The sequence below is a fragment of the Pipra filicauda genome, unplaced genomic scaffold (genome assembly GCF_003945595.2).
Source record: "Pipra filicauda isolate LSUMZ 115617 unplaced genomic scaffold, ASM394559v2 scaffold133_size2016399_pilon, whole genome shotgun sequence".
NCBI classification, from domain to species: Eukaryota; Metazoa; Chordata; class Aves; order Passeriformes; family Pipridae; genus Pipra; species Pipra filicauda.
Genome location: NW_024103807.1, coordinates 1,332,123 through 1,354,178, shown reverse-complemented (window position 1 = coordinate 1,354,178; position 22,056 = coordinate 1,332,123). Strand labels below are relative to the sequence as shown.

Sequence of the window (22,056 nt, the reverse complement as noted above, 5' to 3'; positions counted from 1 at the left end):
CTCTTGCTTCAGTTTGGAAATCGCATTGGGATGATTTCTCAAATCTGCTGTGAGTCACACTCATGTTCCCTGAAGGGGGGCTGTAACATCTGTGGAATTAAGGGTCATAAAGGAGGAATGTAGGATCCATGGCAGAGTTTTTATTCTGTAATGTGGTGCAACGGTGCAAGTCCGCAATGATTGAAGAGGCTTCTCTAACTCTCCCCCCTTCCTGCCAACTCCTGTGCAAGCCTAGTTTCAAAAAAACAGCTTTTTGGACCTAGTTGGATATTGCCATTACCTCTGATCTCGATGACACTGTATATTTCCTGTCTCTTTTAAACTCTGTTCTCTGGGAAGATGATAGAAGCTCTTAAACTCTGGGCCTGACTTTTATGTTTTGCAAAGCTATATATAGTTGTGTAGAACAAGATATTGGTGGCTGAGTAAATACAGAGAAGGTGTCCAGAAGGAAATTGAGTCTGTGGGCATGTTTTCCATGCTGCCACACAGTGGCATTTATGAAGAAACTAAGGTGGTGGGGTCAGATCACATTTTCAGCCTTCAAGTAGGATATGATGTGCTGTCATTGCATGAAGGGTGTGTAAGAGCTGGCCAGCAGCAGGAATAATCAACTGTAAAGATCTCAAGTTTAATTTTCCAAATTGAAGGGGGATTTTGTTAGTTAGATTATTTTATAGTAGGAAGTTTTCTTGGTTGCTTGAACACTTAATTTTATTCTTTTTTTGTTTGTTTGTTGGTGTGTGTATCTGGTACTGTGGTTTAGAAGTGTGAAAGAATGACATCATTAGCCAATACAGGGGCCCTAGAAAGAAAAAGAGACACACAAACCAAAATCACCTTTGCATAGATACATTTATATGTGCAAAGGGAAAAAAGGCTTACTGCTAGGATGGTTAAATTTGCTTGGAGAAGTTGAGCGGTATTGGCGAAAGAATGCTGTTGCTATTTTAAAGTGAGTTTCCATAGGGAAAATTTGCTGTTACAGTTGATGCTGACAAACATATTCTGTGGACAAGGCTCCGGGCTGGATCCCCTCCCTTCCCCTTCCCAAGGAGTGGCACTGAGCTGCCCTTTGCTTCTCTGCTAGCAGGGGAGGGGGGTAGCTGCTCTGCTTTGTGTGTTTCATTCTTTTGGGTGTAGCACAGATGGGATTTTTCCTGTTGGAAGCCCCTATCAAAGCCTCAGTTTTGCTTCCTGCCATCTGAAGGTCGGTGCGATAGTGGTGTCGAGCTGTCGATGAGCTGGATTCGCAGCCAGACATGGGGGATTATTGCAGTTCAGCTGTAAAGAGCAAGTTCTGCCCATATTTATCCTGGTGGGTGCTGCAGAAGTTAGTGTTGCTCTGAAGTGGATGTGCTTGGTCTGCTTCCTGTGTTGGGACACTGGCTTCACAGCTCACCTGGCCAGACAGAATTGAGGAAGGATGACTTGTCATTTTACAAGATGGCTTGGAGGGGAGGGAAAGATGGTGGGATGCTGCTACTGTAACATCTTCCTTGCTGTAAGCTGGTACATTCCCTAGTTTTTGCCATTCTTGAGGTGTTTATAATCTAGGTTAGCCAGAAGCTTGAAAACTGAGGCAACAGGAGAAAGCCTAGAAGGGATAGAATGGGCTGGAGATTTGTTACCCAGATCAGGCTTATGTTGTTTTCCAGGGTTCAAGGGAACTTGTGTCAATGGCCTTTTAAAGGAATTTCATGGCAGCAAGGTGGCCACATTGTTCCTGATATCACTTGTTATTCATTTCCAGGAAACGGGTCTATCGTCTTACCATAATCTCCCTCCCTCCCTCTCCCCGCCTCCCTCCCCTCTCTCTCCTCCCTTTCCTCTTCTTCTCCCTTTCCCCCTATCCACTTGTCTGCCTCTTTCTCCCTCCCTTTGTTAGAGGGACTGATACTTCCTTGCAAACAGGAAGAGAGGCGAGAGCAGCCCTGTGCGCAGTGTGAATGAACTCCAGTAACCTTGTCTCCTTTCTCCTCCTCTCAGTTGCAGAACCAAGGACATCTGGCAGTCGGGAGAGAGCGAGGGAGGAAACATAAAGGCACAGCCCATTTCAGGATCTTACCCACCCTGAAAGTGGTCACACATATGCTCTCTTTTTCCTCTTGCTCCATGTGTTGACATGGCACTCTTTGATCAGGCAGAAACTGTGAGGTAGGCAAGGGCAAACTCAAAACCTCAGCCTTTGCCAGGCAAGGTATAATGAGAGGCAGGTGAGAGGGGAGGAAGCATCTGCTGCTGGATGAGGCATGTGAACAGGAGAGCTGACTTGCAAAATAGTTGCTGTTGGGGGTGAGGAGTTGCTTTGCAGAGCCTGTAGCTTCCCGGGTTGGACTGGCGTCAGCACATTCTGTCATCATCTGATATAAAATTTGGGAAGCCCTATTCCCAAAATGGGGGGAATCCACAAACTATGTAGGAAAGGAATCTTGTACTCTGCAGATCATGGACAAGGAGTGAGTTTGTTTTTTTTATGTGGAGCAAAGCAAAAGTACTTTGGGCTTGTTCTTTCCCTGAATTATTGTATTCTGTTTGGTGGTACAGTTGTGCTTTATGATCCTAATTCACTTTGCTAACCTGTTTGTTCAGTTGTTTCAGTCCTGTTTTCCTTCTTGCTTGATGTAGGGTGCAACTGGCTTGGAACTTCTGTTGCTGCCATTGTTTGTTTATAATAGCTATTCTGTGGATGAAGAGTGCCTAAGTCCTATTAAGTTCAGATTCAGAAATGCCCGCAGACCTCTTTGCATTTTGGTTGTAATATAAGGTCTAATTTTGGAAGGAAAGTTATGCAGACTTCCTTCCAGTCTACCAGAACTCACCTTTAGGTTGTTTTTCTGTAATAACCTGACTTTCCCTTCCTCGGTTTTCTTCTATTCCTTTTAAGCATACCATCTTTCAGAATAATACTTTTCATCCTAACACCATTGTTACACCTCTCCGCTTCTCTTCCCAGTACTCTTTCCAACCAATTGACACTCGTTTGTTTATTTTAATCTGTTTGGTTGTTAGTCACTTCTGCTGTTGTTCTCTGAACCTCTGCCATGGTTTCCATACCTGACCTGGGTAGGAGACGGCATGCTTTGTGTTGAGACCAGACTAAAGCCAGCAAGAGCTGGATGCTGCAGTGAGAACCCAGTTCAAAGGACGAGACAAATGCGTAGGAAAAGGCCATGCCAAAAGTCAGCAAAGTCATGGGTAATAAAGGAGTTGGTCAGCAGCAGGAGTAAAAGCCAAAGTGGGGTGGGGGTGGAGGGCAGGCTCTGAAACTCAGAGCCAGTGGAAGAGTGGGAATAAGACCCTTAAGCTGAGGGCAAGAGACTAGAATGCAGCTGCCCATCCCTGGGAAGCAGGCTGCGCAGCCAGGACTGACTTCTAGGACTCTTCTGCATAATTGTCAGAGGTGGCAACAACTTCAAAAGGCTCACAGACCAGTGCTACAAGCTTGGGCAGCTGCTCATGGTCAGCTGAAGCTTAGCTGGACAACAAATGAAAGCAATCAGGAGGCCGAAGCTTTTCTTTATCAGCTTGGGACTGATGGTGGCTTACAGACTTTTTCCAGTTTGTGGTTGTCTTTATGCTTCTGAGAGATCAAAATGGATAATGTGATTTCAAACTGTGTCCCTTCAGTTCTCTGTAGAGAGGGATTTACAGCAGGGGCACAGAACTAGTCTGTTCCCTGAGGGTTGCAGAACTGTTTTTCCCATTCTTCATAAACATACCGTTCAAAATAATTCTTTATGGTATCCTGTTGCACTGCTTTGCCCACCCTGCATTTTCATGTTTTGTCCCTCCTGTTGTCAACCTGAAGGTGATTGTTTTTCCTCATAAATTTCGACAGTTTTCACATGTAATATTACTTAATTTTCAAAGTGACAGATTCTTTTTCTGTCTTGAAAGGTGTATATCTTTCAACTTTTTCCTAATTGAAACTTTTATATGTATACTTTTGCCCTGTTCAGAGCCCCTCTATCTGTTCCAGTGTTTCTAGAGAAATGTGATGATGCAGAGGGAACAAAGAAGAATGAGCCAACCTGAACTGGGAATAATCTTTGTTTCTCTGAGACAGCTACAAGGTAGTACCAAGATCCTAGGGAAGATTTGTGAAAATCCTCTGGCTGCTACACCAGACACAGTATAGGAAGAACATTGGGTCACAAAATATGTTTACTCCCTATGAAAGGATTGGAACAGCGGTGTCTCCCAAAGGGCTTAGCTTTGTGCTGGTGCTGTAGTGTCCTGTAAAATCTCAGTCCAACAGGTGGGTGTTTTTTCTTGGCCATTTAGATCTGCAGCCAGCATTTGATACCCAAGGTAGTGCCATCACTGTGTGAGTTGTTGATTCCAGCGGAGGCCATTATGCGCTGCCCATTATGCGCTGCTGTGGGCCCAGCTTTCAGACGTTGATTCACACTGGGGGCTGGCACTTGTATTACATGTTAGAATACATTTAGAATCCAAAATACCAAATTATATCCCTGATTTGGTTACCTCTGAAAGATAGTCCTTCCTGTCAGATGCATTTGTTTGCCAACAGCCCGTGCACAAAGGCACAGTCTTGTTGACACACAGCAAGCACAGTCATATTAACATATGTATACAAATGTAAGGTCTCTTCTGCTGATGCTGACATGCTGCAGAGCAAAAGATGTATGCTTGTGATTCATTACAGAACTGAAACATAGCCATATATTTTTCCCTTGACAGAACACTGTTGGATATTGTAATTTATTGGGCAAGGACTGTGATGAGTAAATCCTGTTTTGAAAGATCCCAGAGACTTGAACAAACCTCCTAAAAATCTTCTATTTCATCTGAACATCCAGTATTTGGAGGTAAAGGGCTCGTTGTACTATTCCTCTGATTATTCCTGTGTTCCATAGCATGGTTTCTTCAGAGATATGCTTGCATCTGGTCTGATTCCTGATCGTTAAACTTCTCACAGAAGGCACCAAACAAGGAATACAGGGAGAGGACAGCACTGTTTAGCAGAAGTGTCACAGTAACTACATCTGGCTTATTTGGTTTCTTTATGTGCTGTGCTGGTCAATGCTATCTCCTTTACTTATCCTCAATGAATGTTAGACAATAGTTTGGTATATTCTGTAGCTTTGTGTCTGTTGATGACAAATCAGATCAAAGACTTCCAGAAGAATGCATAAGTGCTTCATCTGGCTCGGAAGAGGACTCCAGCTGAGAGAATGGGATGAGACTTGCTGGACTGAGTGATGAATGTTTCTGGCATTTAGCATGAGGTACAAGAGCCAAGGCTGCCATCTTTAGTCTCTGAAAAAAGCAGTACTTTCTGATGCAAGAGTGCTGATCTGGAGACCATCAGTATCTGTGTTGTTCAGTTGTCTCAAAAGAAGGGAAGAAGGAAGAAATGGAGTAGAGCAAGGCTGGTGGCAACACATTTCAGAAGTGTTTAGTGTCCTATTTGATACATGGCTGGCAAGGGCTGGCAGAAAATTGTTTCCCTCAGCCTTTCATCTCTATGTGTTTCCTCACTGGAATATGTCTGGTCATCAGGTTCCTCTGTTCAAGACTCTGAAGTGATTAGAAGTGATTGCTTCATTTCTTGTCACTTGGCTAGTCCTGAGTTCTAAAACCGAAGGAGTAGAGACAGACAGTGGGAGGCAGCATAGCAGATTATGTCAAGAAGACAGTGTTCCCTCTTGTAGTTATGGCTTGCATCACCTTTCTGCATTTTTAGTTGAAGTGGTGGTGCAGATCGGAAGATGCGAATCTCTAATAACATGATTCTTAGTACAAAACTTGACAAGATTTCTCGTCATTTTAAAACAATCCTCATGCGTTTCTGTGAAAATTAAGTCCCGGGTCTAGTTATACAACCTCTCACTTGTGTACATGTGTGGAAAATGGTAGTTTGGGTTTCTTTACCTAGCGCTAGAGTGCTGCTGTTTGTAGTTAGGTCAGTTTTCCACAGCCTGCAACTGTTGCTGCACCTACAAAACCAAAAGACGCTGTGTCTTAGGAGCAGAGAAGACAAGCCACCTTTCCTATCTGGCCCATTCTGTTTTGGGAAGGCTGGAGGCTGGTGCATGAAGCAGGAACACATGGGTTCGTTTTACAGCACGAAGATAGTGGCTGGTAGGCCTTACCCCTTGCTGTGTCCTGGATGTGCACAGGAATTTATACTCCCTTCCCTCTTGGTAGCTGCAGACTTCTCAGGATGTCTGCAGTCTCTTAGACGCACCCCTTTGGGCTCCAGATGTCTTGCTGACAGCAAGTTTCACTCTTGCAATGTCAGTCAGGGTTGTGTGGATCACACAGTTTTGAAATTCCATCAAACTGTACTCTCCTGGGTTTTTTTTTCTGGAATACATTACCATTGTGGCTGGGATACATTAAGACTGGGTCACTGAACTGAGCACTGTCACTCAGTTCCTCAGCTGGGGGATCAAACTCTTCCTTTGAAAAATTGCTGTGGTACTGCTGCTGGTGATTCATTCTGCACAATAATTAATCTTTGAGTGAGTCTGTTGCATGGTTTAAAGGAATGTGGAGATGAACATAGGCAGTATGCTTACCTTTCTTATTTCATGCCCAAACATATCTGGAGACATCTGATATTGGCATCAGTGAGGAGCTTACATAGGACTGGGAAAACAACTCGGGTGTGGGTTTGTTTCAGTGAAGTTCCTGTCTCCATCTGATGTTCTGTGCCTCTCCAAGATTCTCAGCTGCTGCAGGATTTTCTGGGGAGACTTTTTAAAAAAAAAGTTGGTTGTGATAGCCACATTGTTCCTTTGAGGACCATGAGTCTCTTTGAATTGGTTGCAAATCACACTGTAGCCTCCCACGGCAGAATTTCTTCCTTTATATGGCTTTGAGTTCATATTTGCTGTCACTGCTTTTGTCCTAGATAGTCTCTTTCTTTCCCCAGCAATTCAGTGGCTGCGTGCACCAAAGGGGAGGAGGGAACTCTGAATTGCTTATACAGTCTGAGGCTGTATTTATAAAGGTCATGTGAATTAATGTGCCCTGTGGGTTTTAACACCTGCATCCACAGTGTAATGGGAGATGGCAGGAGCTCAGCAGGCTTGACAGTATGACTTGCTTTTATACTTAATGACTGGTTTAGAGTACTGAGAGGGGGGTGGTTTGTGGAAGCATTGCTTTCATCCTTGTCTTTGGCATTCTAAGAAAAATTGCATGGTCTGGTCCAGATATCCAGGAGGGAAGAAGGGATGTTAGATGGTGGGTCCTCTGCCTCTCGATGGTCAGCACTGCAGTGTGTGAGGCGTGCCCCTAATTACCTGATACTTTTGTATTTGAGCTGCTGCAGAGCTTTCTGTCACCTCTTGTCTTTCAGAGAGTGACAGGCTTCCAGTCATGAGCTCAATCACTCAAGTTAAACTGGTACGGGCCTTTCACGTAGTTGCTTTTTAAACCAGTTAATCTCTTTAGCTTGCATTGGTAAGTCACTGAGTTAAGATCAACTGATCAAATGCATGTTCAGTCAGATTAAGGGTGTTTACATTAGCAGTTTGCATCAGTTTCACTGAGTCTGTGTAGTCAAATCAGTAGGGCCTTTTTCTGTGCAGATGGGGATTTTTGGAAGAAGTGATTGGATTTGCTCTGCAGTTTCAGGTTCTGTAGTGGAGTTTGGGCTGTATAGTGAAAATGCTTTTCAGTATGGTTTCTAAGTTCCAGAAAAGCTATCCTCAGTAGGTTGGTGGTGAATCTATTTCTGAGGGTGGCATCATGGTCATTTGCTATAGCTATGATGCTGGCTTTCAATTGTTACCTGTAAGTGAAGGGAGGATGTATCATCTTTGATACATCATCGATCTTTCTCACAGTCTTTGGCTACTGATAGTAATAGGGAACTTCAGTGTTTATAGTCTCTGCTAAATAATTATCTTGTACAGTTTTCTATATGCTCTGCAGTACATACTGCAAAATCCAGGGCAGCTGGCAGCAATGAGCTATTTGTTTGTTACTAGAAGCTTTAACAAAGGCCACTGCTTATAAAGTCTGAAATTTCCCTCTTACACGCTTGGAGAGGTCAGGGCTGAAGTGCCCTGGTGGTGTTAGCAATAGTGAAGACTTCTTCTGCTTCGATAAATCTTTCAGCAATCAAAGGATAGTTTTGCACCTGGATGTGCTAATCTTGTACCTTTTACCACAGTTTGCTCAAATACTGTGTTTCAAGAGTATAAACATTGATAAAACAAAGCTAATTAAGGAAATGAAATCTTGAAGCTTGCTTGTGGTGCAGCCCTTAATAGATTTTGGAAATTAATATCTCAATAGTTGAACTCTTGCCTCTTTTGCATCTGTTTGTTTTTTCCCCAGGTACTTCCTTTCTGACTTTGAGTAGCAGAGAAAAACTAAAGACCTTGAAGAAAGACACCTACAGCCCCTTGCTTGGCAGAAACAATGCTGCAGCGATGAGATTACAGTGAGCCCTTCCTGTGTGGCCTCCATGGGTCCCACTCAACTCAGCACACAGGATCATGGGAAGAGGGTGGCAAGTGTATTTGAGATGGAGGAGGAAGGGCTTTCACTCTTCCCTGGCTCAGAGAACCCCCCTGAGCATGCAGGTATGGAAAAATTCTTACTAAATCCATGCAAGCTAAAGGCTGTCCATTCTTTCAGCTGCAAGCAGAATTGATAGTTGGCAAAATTTTAGGGCAAATTCTGAAGTGCTTGAGGCACTCAGAGATAATGTCTAAGAATAGAATCAGTTACTGATAATTGAAGACAACTGGGTTTATGTAGGTGATAAATATTTTGCTTATTTGACCTTTTAGAGGCTGGGTTCATGGCACTAAAATGAATTTATTTTTGTTAGCCTTATCAAAAGCTGCTGAGCAATAAAGTTTTTACTACAGGTGACAATCCAACAAGGATAGGTGGTGCAAAGAAAAGATAGATTTTTGCAGATTCATATAACGGGAAGACGGTAAAAGTTTCCTCTACATATTTCTTAGGTTAACTGAGGTTAAAGAGCATCAGGAAATAGAATGGAGATTTTGTAGTTAAAATTGCTGCTCATGGCCACAATCCTACACTTTAAAACTGTAAGACGACATAGTGTAGCATCTCTGGACAGGTAACAGGTAAAAAGGAAAACACATGTGCATAGTGTCAGCAGCTTAATGAAAATATGGCAAATAAATGTATTTGCTCAACTGTGAGGCAATGGGCAATCCCTGATATAAAAAGAAGAGGTAATCTGAACATTGAACAAGGACTCATCAGTAGAGTAGAAACAAAGAGAGTAATTACAAGGTAAGATATTAACCAATAAAAGTCCTTAAACCATATTTGAGGACAGGAAAAGAAAGCAATTGATAGATTGTTTCCTTACAAAAATGCAAGGAAAAAAGTCACAAAATGTGAAAAAAAAATATATAATAGGGTATCTTCCAAAGGAGGACCCTAATGAGAGCTAAAGATGGCATTCATGCTTGATATCTCTTACGCTATTTTTGTGTTATCTTTAACTACAGAAAATGACAATAATCAGCTATATAACTAAAATGCTTAGGGTTTAGAGATGGAAAATAATTTACATAGATCAAAGAATAAACCTATCTGTCTCAATAAACCAGTCATAGAAAAGGTAATAAGGTGTTTATGTAACGTCTTAAAGGCAGCTAAGAAATCCACAAGATGGACAGATTCATCTGTAGAAGTCATTGGATTACTCTGCTGTTCCTCAGAAGCATATGAACATCACTTAAGGCTTTGGAAAAGTTGTTATACCAGTTAGTCTGCCATTGCATATATTTATACTAAATAATCTGAAATAACTGTATACATTGCATAATTTCCTCTTGGTAACATATTGTGTGAGGAGAAATAATTGGTAATATATTGTGTGAGTCAAACAAGAAAGGAGAATATCAGAAATTTAACCTGTCTGATGGCATTTTCTTGCTGAGAGTGAGAAGTGCAGGCTGAAATGAGTGACCTCCAGGCCTCTCTGAAGTCAGTGGGATTGAAAATCAACACCAAGATACTTATGACTGAAAACTAATATGTGGTGAGGAACACTAATAATGATTTCTGAGACTAACCTAAAATGGTTTACCCTTTCAGGAACTTGAGCAGAATAGTAAGTGTAAACAACAGTAAGGATTAGAAGTATTAGAACAGTAAGTACAAAAATTAGACATGCAATTGTAAACCTGATGTTGATCAGGAAATGCGGTAGCTGTGTCCTGCAAACCTATCTGTATGCATTAATTCCAGTGTAAAGGCTTTCCAGGCATATCTAAGCATAATCTGGAGACCTATCAAGACATTGCTTGTAATCTTTATGAACAGCTGCCATAGAAGAATCTGTAATATCTGACATACGGAGAAATACCTGCACTGTGAGCTGTGTAGAATGTCAGATGTTGGCCTGTCTAGAGTTAAATGGAATGAAAAGAGAGATAGCTAGTAGGCTGGAATGCTTAATTTAAGGTGCATTGGAGAAAACCAAAGATGTTTTCAGAGCCACTGCTAATATTAAGATCTCTCAGAATGATGGAGGAAGAGCTGGGAGCTGCTGCCTAAGACCCTCTGAAATGTGAAGCAGTAGTGCAGGGCCTGTGTTTCAGGTAGAATAACAAAGTTTAGTAAATGAATTGTCACTATGAGAGCGTTTCAGTTTTAGGAGTGGGGAGCACCCTCCTTGAAGAAGAAATGATGGCTTTGGGGCTCCGAAGACTCACAGAGCTTGTGCAGTGTGCTGCTTGCCTGTATATACACTCCACGAGGTGTTGTGTTTTGTCTTGACAGTTTCCCTAAGTGTTCCAGTTATAGGGATTGCCTGCTCAGTCTGCTTTTTGTAGGGTCGCAGTTTCAGGACTGGTTTTTTTGTCACTATTAGATTGATGAACCATTTTTCCTTATTCTTGTGCATAAGTATGGCAGAGAATAGAACTAGGAGAACTGGAGGTGAGTTCTGAAGAAACTCACTTTCTGCACAGTCTTGGATTTCAGGTCAACTTTTTTGTGGGTCTTTCTCACATTGGGAACTTAACTGTAACTGGAAAGTGCAGAAGAGCATCTGGCCTGAACATGTTTTGGCTCTTCCACTCTATTTGGAGAGGAACAAGTGTGAAGCTGTATTTGTTTATATATTTGAGGTGAAACCTTGGGGATTATGTCAGTAGTTAGTTTGTTGCAGAAGATATGCCTGTCTAGAAAGGGGGGTGTGTGAAACAGGATCTTTTCATCCATGTGTTTGGGAGATGGTGGGTTTGAGTGAGGATACTGGTTATTTTAAGGAATGTGGCAGTCAGCTGCAAACATGCTTCCTTCATGTGTGGGTTTTTTTGTTTTGTTTTGTTTTGTTTTTTTCCCCTGGGTACTGTTCATTTCAGTAGAAAATCCCCCCTTGAAGCGGAAGAAGGGCCCAGCCCCTAAGATGCTGGGAAACGAAGTGTGCAGCGTGTGTGGGGACAAGGCCTCTGGCTTCCACTACAACGTGCTGAGCTGTGAAGGCTGCAAGGGCTTCTTCCGCCGCAGCGTCATCAAGGGAGCACAGTACCTCTGCAAGAACGGTGGCAAGTGCGAGATGGACATGTACATGCGTCGCAAGTGCCAGGAGTGCCGGCTGCGCAAGTGCCAGGAAGCGGGCATGAGGGAGCAGTGTGAGTGCAGGAAATGGTGCATGGGGCATGGTGGTGTTGGGACAGGAGGCGTGTGGGAGCAGGCTGCGGGGGTGATGGGTGTAAAGCAGGAGGCAGTGTGAATGCTTGGGAAGGAGGGGACACAACCATGCAGGCTGTGTGTTGAAATGTGTGTGGGAAGTCACTGAGAGCTTAGCAGGGATCACATGGGGAGGTGAGGCTGTTAGTGGAACACCACTGGTGTGCTGAGAGCCGCAGCCTTGCTTTATTCCTTATAAGAACTTGTGGACTGTGAGAGCAGAGGAAGGACTCGCACATTCTTCAGGGTGCTGTGAAGTGTATCAGTAAACTCAGGCTTCTGTCCTGTGATTGGTACTGCAGGATCGGTCACCATGCTCCTTGAACAACAGGCACTTTCCTTTGCCTCCTACTGTGAGCTTGTGACAGAGGTCAAGGGCAGCACCACAGTACTGCAGCTGTGTTTGTGCAAGAGCTGATCTCATTGCTCCCTTTAGTGAAATCTGCTATTTTTCTCACACAAGTAATAAGGCTGTTGTTCCTGAATATTCACCAGTGTTTCTGTTCACATGTCAGGAACAGCTCTCCTTGGCCAAGGCATCCAAGTTTCATCCCTTTGGTGGCCAAGACTGACTGAATGGATGCTTGGTTAATGTTAGATCTGTGTGAAGTCTCCTTTTCTGACATCCAGCACCCAGAACAGTGAGGAACAGGGAGTATTTCAGAAACATCTTGTAAAATAATGCTACACCAAGGAGACATGCTGTTTGGTTTTTCCAGCATAAAACAAAACAGATCAGTATCTGTCTCACTGGTTTGTATCAGCATTACATATGCTGTGTTTACCTCATTTGCCCCTGTTCCTGAGAGCTACAAAACAGATATATTTGAAAAGTGATGTGGTAAGACTGCCTGTTCACTTTGCTTCTCTTTTGTTGCAGGTAGATAGAGGGAGCCTCAGTATGTTTCTGTATTTACTCATTGTCTTGTGTTGAAGACAGCTCAGGAAAATTAGGTCAAAAGTGTTATTATTAAGAGCTTGGCAATTCCTGTCAATGCTGTAATCCCTACTGCAAATTTGCCGTGTTAATTTTGACAGAAAAGGAGGGCTTTTTCCTCCAGCTGTTTCACTTGGAAGGTCATTCCAGAACTTCCCCCTTTTAATTGCTGGAAACATTCTTCTAATTCCCAGACTGAAGTTATTCATGGCCAGTTTATTGTTCTTAAGCCAGTGTGAACTGTGAGGTTAAATAGTTCCTTCCTGGCAAACCAAGTAAGTTAGATTGCTTTGAATTTAGCATGGTGCAGAAACTTGCACATAGGCAGTTTTCAAGATTCAGTAATAGCCAAGTGACAAGTTACCAGTTATAAATCCTTTGTGCATCTGAGTCCCAAGTTGAGGGACTGTAATCACTTGAATTAATTACTTGCCTTCTTAAACTAACACTGTGAGTAGCATTCTCTAATCTTACAGGTCCTCCTTATTTTGGTAATTGTATTGAATGTCTTTGCTGTTAGAATTGTAAATTTTGTGTGTGCATGTACCTGTGCATGCATCCTCCCTGTTAGAATTCGGGGATAAAGGGCCCTCTCAGCTTGAATGTGTTATGTTCTTTATCTATCCTTCCAATTCCAGAGTACTCTCTCACAGTAATTCTCCAGTTCTTGTCTTCATGTTTAACATGATTCATTTAAGAAGCGTAAGTGTATAATTGTTCAGTTTTGGGCCCTGTTTTCCTGTATAGCCACTATGTGTCTTTGTTACCTGTGCATAAAAAAACGGCCGAAGAATCTTTCAGCATTTTTAAAATCTTGTTTGTAAGTCAAGCTTTGTTTATTTATCTTTGTTCCTGAAGATGCGGAGGTTTTTTCCCAGTCAGTCCCTTTTCTGCTCCTTGTTGTTCATCATTAACTTATAGGATGATTCTCTGGAAGATAACCCTTGAATCCAGGTATATCTGCTAGTTTCCTTTTATTTTTTTGGATTTTTTTCAGATAGTTTTTGCAGCTTTGGCTTAAAGAAACAACAGACCTTCTCTACATTCACATCAGTGAATTCTTCAGTTCACAGAATCACCCTCAGTCCTTCTTAGGGCTGCTTTCAATCCAGTCTCTGCCCTGCCTCCATTTGTGCTTGGGATTGCCCTGACCCATGTGCGGGATCTTGCACTTGTCCTTGTTGAACTTCATGAGGTTCGACAGGCCCACCTTGCAAGCCTATCAAGGTCCCTCTGGATGGCATCCCTTCCCTCCAGCTTGTAAACCACAACCACACAGCTTGGTGTCGTTGGCAAACTTGCTGAGGGTGTGCTCAGTCCCACTGTCTGTGTCACTGACACAGACATTCCCAGTACGGCACGACACAGTGCCGGTCCCAGTACCAACCCTGAGGAATGCCACTCGTCTTGGAATGCCACTGCTTTCCACTTGGACATTGAGCCACTAACCACAACTCTTTGAATGCAACCATCCAGCCAATCTCTTAACCACCCTCCGATCTCTTATCCACCAATCTCTGATCCATCTGTTAAATCCATGCCATTCCAGTTTAGAGATGCATTGCTCCTGAGCTTGGAGGAGTTGCTCCTTAAATATTAAAAACAGCTTTCTTGGGCTTTCTCTTTCCTTCAGCATTTTATCCCGTAGTACTTTACTGAGCAGATCCTTGAAGAGTCCAGAGTCTACTCTCCTGAAATCCAGGCCAGTGAGCTTGCTGTGCTCCCTCCTCGTTGCTCCAAGGATCTTGAAATTCATCATTTCATGATCACTGCAGTCCAGGCTGCCCTTGAGCTTCATATTCTCCAGCAGACCCTCCTTGGTGAGAGCAAGGTCCATCACAGCACCTCTGCTCATTGGCTCCTCTATCACTTGGAGAAGGCAGTTATCATTAACACATTAGAGGAACCTCCTGGATTGCTTATTCGCTGCTGTGTTATCTCTCCAACAGATAGTGGGGTGGTTGAAATCTCCCAACAAGACCAGGGCTTGTGAATGTGAGGCCATTCTTGTCTGTCTATAGAGAGCCTGCTCCACTCAGTTTTCTGGTCAGGTGACCTTGTAACAGACCCCCTCTATAATGTCACTTCCCTGGACAACTTTAGTTCAAATCCCTCTTCACAGGCTGGCAAGCCTATGAGTGAAGATGTGCTTCCCCTTCTCTGACAGATGGATCCCATTAGCCCCCCATAAATCAGATGCCCCCGATTTGTTTAGTTCCTTACCATATTACATCCAAATGACATCTCCTTTGATTTAACAACTGAAGAAGACTTCTAACCCTATTCCTGAGGGACCTGTGGTTGGTCCTCAGTACGTTTTATGCAGAGCTAGTCTTTCACTCTTCATCTTGCACCATGTTACTGCTCTGCAGTTTGCTGCAGATGGCCTGTATAGCAAATTATCCTTTCACTCTCAAAATCCATCCAGGACTGGCTCTGACCTCTGAAGAGGAAGATGAAATGCACAAGCTGTTAAATTAACAATATTGGAATAAGGCATAACAGCAGAATAGTATGAAATACAGTGGACGCACCATGGCATGTTAAAGGAGCACTTGTTGGTATCTGTTATAACATGACATTTTAGGGAATTGCTCAATGGGGAAAGTCACTGTTGTTTTTCTGAGATCTGCAGGGCATTGTGAAAGGAGCTTCTGCCCTTTGTGAACACTTTGCATGACGGTATGATTAGAAGAAAGGTAATGGAACAACTTAAAGCGGGAATAGAGGGAGAAACAAATGACAGTATCACTGTCTGCTGTGTTGTGTACACTCTGCTATGCCAGATACAGGCAGCTGTGATCTCCACTTTCCATCCACAGCACATTACCCTGTGTTTAGTGTAGTTTCCAGTATGCTTCTACGATTGATCACAGGCTATTCCTGCTTTAGATGTTCTGTCTGAAGAACAGATCCGACTGAAGAAACTGAAGAAGCAGGAAGACGATCAGGCTCGGACAGTTGTGGTGCGTCCAAACCCTCCGAATCCGCCAAGCCCTTCCCACAAACTAACGCCGGAACAGCTGAACATGATAAAAAAACTTGTGGCTGCTCAGCAGCAGTGCAACCAGCGCTCATTCACAGACAGGCTCAAAGTGACGGTAAAAAATCTACAAGCTTACAAAAACTAAGAAAAATTGAAGTTTGGGGAGTTGGGTTTTGGGTGAAATATTTGGGAGAACAGACATATTTCAGGCATTTCCTCTGTGGACTAAAGCTCTGTAAAGAATAGCAAAAGATGATGTTCTGATGTTGGTTCATTTTCTTTCATTGTTCATTTCATCTTTTCATCTTTCTGTCCCGGCTTAATCTCTCACATATCTCTCTCTCTCTCGCTCTCTCTGTGTCTCTGTATGTCTATATATTTGTATACTGTCTCTTCCCATTCCCACAGCCGTGGCCCCAGATTCCTGACCCTAATAACCGTGAAGCGAGGCAGCAGCGTTTTGCTCACTTTACAGAACTTGCAATTATCTCTGTGCAAGAGATTGTGGACTTTGCCAAGCAACTACCTGGCTTCCTGGAGCTCACCAGGGAAGATCAGATTGCTTTATTGAAGACATCTACAATAGAGGTGAGAGTTTGGCTCCACCACAATACATAATAGGAGAGCTGAAAGAATTTGGAGTTACCCACATGGAGAACTAGTTCCATGCCTTTTTTTGGGATGGTGGACTGAAGGATCTCAGCTATGGGACCATTACTGCAGTGCCAGGTTATACTGGCAAAGGGTCATGGAGGAGAATGAGACAAGTGCCTTGGTAGTGATAAGCAGGAACTTCCCCTTTCCCGGAAGCAGACACCACAAAGGATGCAGCAGAATTTAACTTGGAATTTTTAAGCACTCTTGAGAGAAACTGGAGAGTTTTTGTTTGGGGGTTTTTTTTTGGTTTTTTTTTCAGAGATGCTCCAACATTCAACGAATTATTGATGTTGTAACGTTTTTTCCTATTTTCAAATCAAGTATATCCATTTCTGGTTTCAGGTGATGTTGCTGGAGACATCTCGGCGCTATAATCCAGAGATTGAGAGCATCACCTTTCTTAAGGACCTGAGCTATAATCGGGATGACTTCGCCAAAGCAGGTGGTGCATTAGACAGGTGTTTCTTCCTTCCCTGTGTCTTGTGTTCTTACATGTTTTCCTTTTTAATGTGGACTGCTGGAAATAGTATGTGGGGTCAGATGAGAAGCTTAGAAGAGGACCAGACCAATAGCCTCAAAAGCCATATATTTTTTGCTTTTAATATGGGTCTACCAGTTCAGTTCATGTCTTTTTCCAGATGTGAACTTGCTTGGGAAAATTTGGACTCTTAAAGGATGAAAATCTAGTAGGAAATGTCCACCTAGGGCTAGCAGCTGGTGTGAACTTCCTTGCTGGTAGAGATGTGATGTGGTCATAGAGCTGTATCAGATCATAGCAATTCAAACCACAGTCTTTTCTCCTTTGCAAGTGTATCACTTGCTAATCTGGATAGGCACCTCGAGTGAGGACATTAGTGTGATTACATGCACTCCGTGCATTGAAGGTCCCCACACATTGCTTTAGATGTTTTATCGTCCCAGTATATGTTGGTCTGTGGTGGCGTGATTTCTGAAGTCTGTTTTTTCAGGAGCTATGAGTGTCTTTAATTTCAGATGAAGTAACAGGAAGTATGTACCTTCAACATTTCTAAAAGCAAGACATTAGCTGTCCTTCATGTGATTTTTTTTTTTTAATTATTCTTTGAGTAGCTCTTTAACCATTTATACTTGGGATGACTTTTATATACAACTTTCCTTTTCAACACTCTTCCTGGTAGCCTTTTTTTCAGGTTATTAGGAAGGCAAATAGTAGGCAGCCAGAAGATTCCCTCCATTTTGTTTCTCCTTTTCTGATGCAGTTGTACTGCAGGAAATTAGAAACTTGGATGCTATTTTGGAGGAGAGGCCTGAAGTTTTCAGCATGATTACATAGCACAAAAAGACCTGATTTGACAGTGGTCTCTATATGTAATGGCAATAAATATCACTGCATTTCTGCCTGACTGCATGTATCAAAGGAGGTATTTGGAAGCCTCAGTCAGGCTCTGCCTCAGCTCTCCCAGCTTTTTGAGATGAAGGAAATGGCATAGTTCAGAGTTCTTGGAACTGTATGTTTTCAGCTCAGACAGACTTCAGATGAATCTGGATCACGGTATTAAAGCTTTCGCTGAAAGCACGAGAGCTACTGCATGTGAAGGAGGTGATAGTGTCAGAGTTGAAAGTGTAGATATTGTACTTGTAGCTTGCTGACTTTTTGATGGACTTATCTGATAAATAATGTGTTCCTGTAACTGTTGCCCGGTGATGTGCTGTGGGGCATTTAAGGCTCTAGGAAAACCCAGAAATAGCGTAACTTTATAGTTAGAACCCCACTCCTCAGCCACTGTTGTTGGTGTTCGCTACTAGTGGATGTAAAGGGAGGTTTCATTGGAACATAATGTAAGGGTTTTTCCCTCCCTGCCTGTCTTCCCCACTCCCTGGTGTACTGCAGTGGGTTTCTTGCAGCTTATTCCATGAGAGGAAGGAGACAATTGTTACTGCTTCACCTTGTTCTCTTCTGTTCGTTTCAGGTCTGCAGTTTGAGTTCATTAACCCCATCTTTGAGTTCTCAAAGGGAATGAATGAGCTACAGCTTAACGATGCTGAATATGCACTTTTAATCGCCATCAACATTTTCTCTGCAGGTAAAAAGCCAGGGAGGTCTGAGGAGCTGCAGTAGTGAGTCAGAGGGCAAAGAAAGTAGAGTTAAGGAACGTCACAAGCAGAAGAAGAGTAATAGAGGGTGTATAGAATTCAGTGATAAAGGGAGCATGTTATTTGTTATATTCTGAATTCTATAGTGCCGCTTCCAGAAGGAAGCAAATTCCCCAACTACTGAAAAAGTGTATAGAAAAATGGGCCAGTATTTGTCTTCCTTGTTTAGAGACTGCTATTTAATTGTCCCCTTAATGTCCTTGGCACCTCTCTGGTGTGATGCAGGTCCCATAGCATGAGTGACATCTAGTGGGCAAGTGAAAATACCCTGAACATGAGACAGTATTGCTCTGGGCCAGGACAGAGCTTTGCCAAGAAGCCACTTCCATTCTTCTGTCTTGTGACCTGAATTATTGAGTACTTTTTTTCTTTGTTCTTGTTTTCTAACTGGCTCACCTGCTGCAGAGACTTTCCCAATCACTCTTGAGTAGACAGCTTCTCGTTTCTTCTGTGACAGGAATGTGAGACCAAACGGTACTATGTAAGTGTGTTTGGTCTCTAACCTTCCACCTCTGTAGGAGTCAGATTGGATACCCCATGTGCAGGAGTCATGAATGTGAGAAAGAACAGTCACAGACAATTGACATAGCTGCTACAATCATGGATATACCTCCCAGCTGTGCTGGGTGAATGCTAGTGAGGTTTTGGAAAGAGACCATATGAGGGAATAGGGTTAGGCAGGGATGTTAAGTCCAGTGAAGCTGCCTGTGGCAATCTCCTTACTTATAACCTGCTTTTTGGCAGACCGACCGAATGTGCAGGACCAGTCCTTGGTGGAGAGGCTGCAGCACACCTATGTGGAAGCCCTTCATTCTTACATTTGTATCAACAGACCAAATGTAAGTGCCTGACCAGAACATCTCCAGCAATGATGAGAGCTGATTTTGTGTTTATGCAGACACAGTTCCTGCGGTACTGTTTGTAACAGGTCTCTTGCTGCCTGTGCTGTCATACTTGTCCCTTCTGTGGCACTTTGATAGCGGCTGGAAATGCAGGACTTGTGAGCTGTCACAACCTGCTGTCCTGTATCATGTTCCATAGTTTAGCCAGCACGGAAAGTCTGGAGTTTTGGAACGTGGTGTACTATTTGTGTTCCTCCACACTGAAGCCTCCTGGTGAATGCTGAGTTTAGAGGAAGTCAGGATTGTCATTACAGTACATCATCTGTTCTGGTATTTTTTTTCTTTTTTAAAGTTTTAGTGTGAATTTACTAACAGCTGTCTATTTGTCTGACTCTGCAGGACCGCCTGATGTTTCCACGGATGTTAATGAAGCTGGTCAGTCTTCGGACACTAAGCAGTGTCCACTCTGAACAGGTGTTTGCCCTTCGGCTGCAGGACAAGAAACTCCCTCCTCTGCTCTCAGAAATCTGGGATGTGCATGAGTGACCGCATGCTCCCAGAATGCTGACGCGCTGACATAATGCCATCTCCCAGCCTTTGCTAATGAGAAGCCAGCCTCTCCTCTCCAAAGCACTGAACCCTGGGCTAGGCATGCAGGGAGTGATGAGCCCGGGGTTTCAATGTTGTCGTGAGATATGCAGGAGGCAGCTGGGGTAGATCAGATGGAGGGGTTGGTTTTGATGTAGTGCCCATACCCCAAAGGAATAACGTGAAACATTCGAAAACGGTAGAAATGAAGACCTTTCCCCCTGCCCCCCAAGTCCTCTTTCTTCAGTCTTTCTCTTCTCTAAGCATATGCTGAAGGTTTGCCCTTTGATCCTCTTCTCACTGATTATGAAAATGAATTTGCAGGAACTTGCCAAAAGCTCTCTATTGAGAGTAACCCAGCTCGAAAGGCTTCTACAGGGTCCCCAGTGTACCTGGATCTGAGGAGCTCAGGGAAGTCAGTGTGGATGTTCTATGGGTTTCACTGGGTTTCCTATAAATAAAATCTCTTGAATGTGCTGCCCTCTACAATGATTCCAAGAGAAGTAGCTTTTATTTCTTTATTATGAGACTTCATCTCTAGAGCTGCCCTTTATTCTGGCCCTCCTTTGGAAAAAGGATTCCTCTAATATGTAGTGACCTTTGTCTAACAGGGAGATTCTCTGGGTAGGGAACGTTCGTACATCAAAAAGATGTCAGGCATAAAGTAGTGGACTTTTTTTTAATATAACGCATCACAGTTTTATCTCGTGGTTCTCAGACACTTCAATTTACCTTTGATTTGCTAACAGCTGGAAAACTTTAGTTCAAAACAGATCAGGGCATAGATTTTATCTTTAGGAGTGGAATAGAAGAAAGACAGGTGGGAAGGACTGGTACCTAGGTGAGGTAGGTGTGGTGGAAGGATCTCAAAAACTTCCAAGAATCTGAAGCATGTGGTATGTATTCCAAGGTGGGTGTGAAGATGTATTGGCCAAGGAGAGAGGACACACTGCATTTAGTGAAATATGTGGGCATTGCATAAGCTATGGGCTGCACAACTCTCAGATCGTGGGCTGCAGGAATATTGCGTGTAATCAGATCCACTTGCGTTGTCTTCCTTTTGCCAAAGTCTTTCCAAGGTTTTAGGGATGATAATGGGATATGGAGGTCCCTCCTGTGTGAGGAGTGCCAACTGCTTTAGAAGGACACTTGGGTCTTGTATCCTTTCTTCACTTCGGGCATTGTGAGATCCACACTGGATTATGCCCCAGGTTTTTAAGTATCCACATTCATAAGTATTCTAGAATTTACAGCAATATTTTGTCTGACAGAAGAGAAATATACTGTTGTAAAACATGTTCCTTACTTTCCAAGAAACATCATCTTATGGCTGATCTCAGAGATGTAACCTTAAGTATCCTGGTAGCTTGGTCTCATGAGTCTTCTCTGTCATAGGGGTCTATGTTTGCTTGCCCAGTGAGCATCCCAAGAGCATAGGTTCACATGGCTCGGGGTTTTTTTTGTTTGTCTTTTTTGGTTTGTTTGTTGTTGTTTTTTTTGGCTGTGTATCTGAGCGCTATGCCCGTGGTGAGGGTATCGTGTCCATTTTGCACTTGAGGTTGGTCCCCTGCCACTGGCCTTCACTCTGCACCTTTGTAAAGCACTTGTAACAATCTGTAAAATAATCTGTTGTTTTTTATAACTCATTGCAATTGCAAAAATTCTTGTTTAAATCTGTATTTTTAACTAATCTGTTTGAGAAATGTTAATGTTTATATAAAAGAATAAAGCCTAATACAGGATTTTGACATTCTCTGATGTGCTGTCATTAGCTCAGAGGAGGGTGGAATAAGTTCTTGCTGTAACAAGCTTAAAGCTGATAAGAACATTGGAGAGAAGCAAGAAGTGGTGAAAAAGAAATAGCAGTGCAACCCCAGGCAGTTTATTTTGGCCTCTAGGATGAGATTTTTAGCTTGATATCCACCTTGCTGTATTGCAGACCTGGCAAACATGTGAAGTGGATTAAATGCATTTCATGAAGACCATGAATTATACAAACATCTATCATCTTGGTATGTACAGCTACATTCAGAATGTAACCGTTTTATTCCATGTGCTGTACTCCGTTTTCTGCATATCATGGCTTGTCAAAATTGAAATGGGAGTCCAGCGTGCCCCTGGCTGTCAAGTGGATTTTCAGATGGACCCTAACTGATACCTGGTATACTGAGACTTTCTGATGTACTCAGAGGAGAATCAATCAGAATACTTGTCCATATGCATTACCTCGAAGGGAG

The 22,056-nt window shown here is 43.0% G+C and overlaps 1 protein-coding gene across 9 annotated transcripts in view; it reads left to right on the top strand.

Moving 5' to 3' along the window:
- NR1H3 (nuclear receptor subfamily 1 group H member 3) overlaps positions 1-21,572 on the top strand; it is a 31,781-nt gene extending 10,209 nt beyond the window's left edge. For 4 of the 9 annotated variants that reach the window (XM_039378290.1, XM_027719512.2, XM_027719514.2 and 1 more), the window contains exons 2-9: positions 8,323-8,570; positions 11,349-11,618; positions 15,506-15,714; positions 16,008-16,187; positions 16,599-16,698; positions 18,206-18,319; positions 19,134-19,228; positions 19,631-21,572. In XM_039378290.1, the coding sequence (XP_039234224.1) occupies positions 8,453-8,570; positions 11,349-11,618; positions 15,506-15,714; positions 16,008-16,187; positions 16,599-16,698; positions 18,206-18,319; positions 19,134-19,228; positions 19,631-19,777 (1,233 nt within the window). In that variant the 5' untranslated portion in view covers positions 8,323-8,452 and the 3' untranslated portion in view covers positions 19,778-21,572. Of the gene's footprint in view, positions 1-3,962; positions 4,836-8,322; positions 8,571-10,074; positions 10,131-11,348; positions 11,619-15,505; positions 15,715-16,007; positions 16,188-16,598; positions 16,699-18,205; positions 18,320-19,133; positions 19,229-19,630 lie in introns of those variants that run through there. The other 5 variants (XM_039378288.1, XM_039378289.1, XM_039378287.1 and 2 more) reach the window with 5 other exon arrangements.
- Positions 21,573-22,056: the final 484 nt, after the last annotated feature.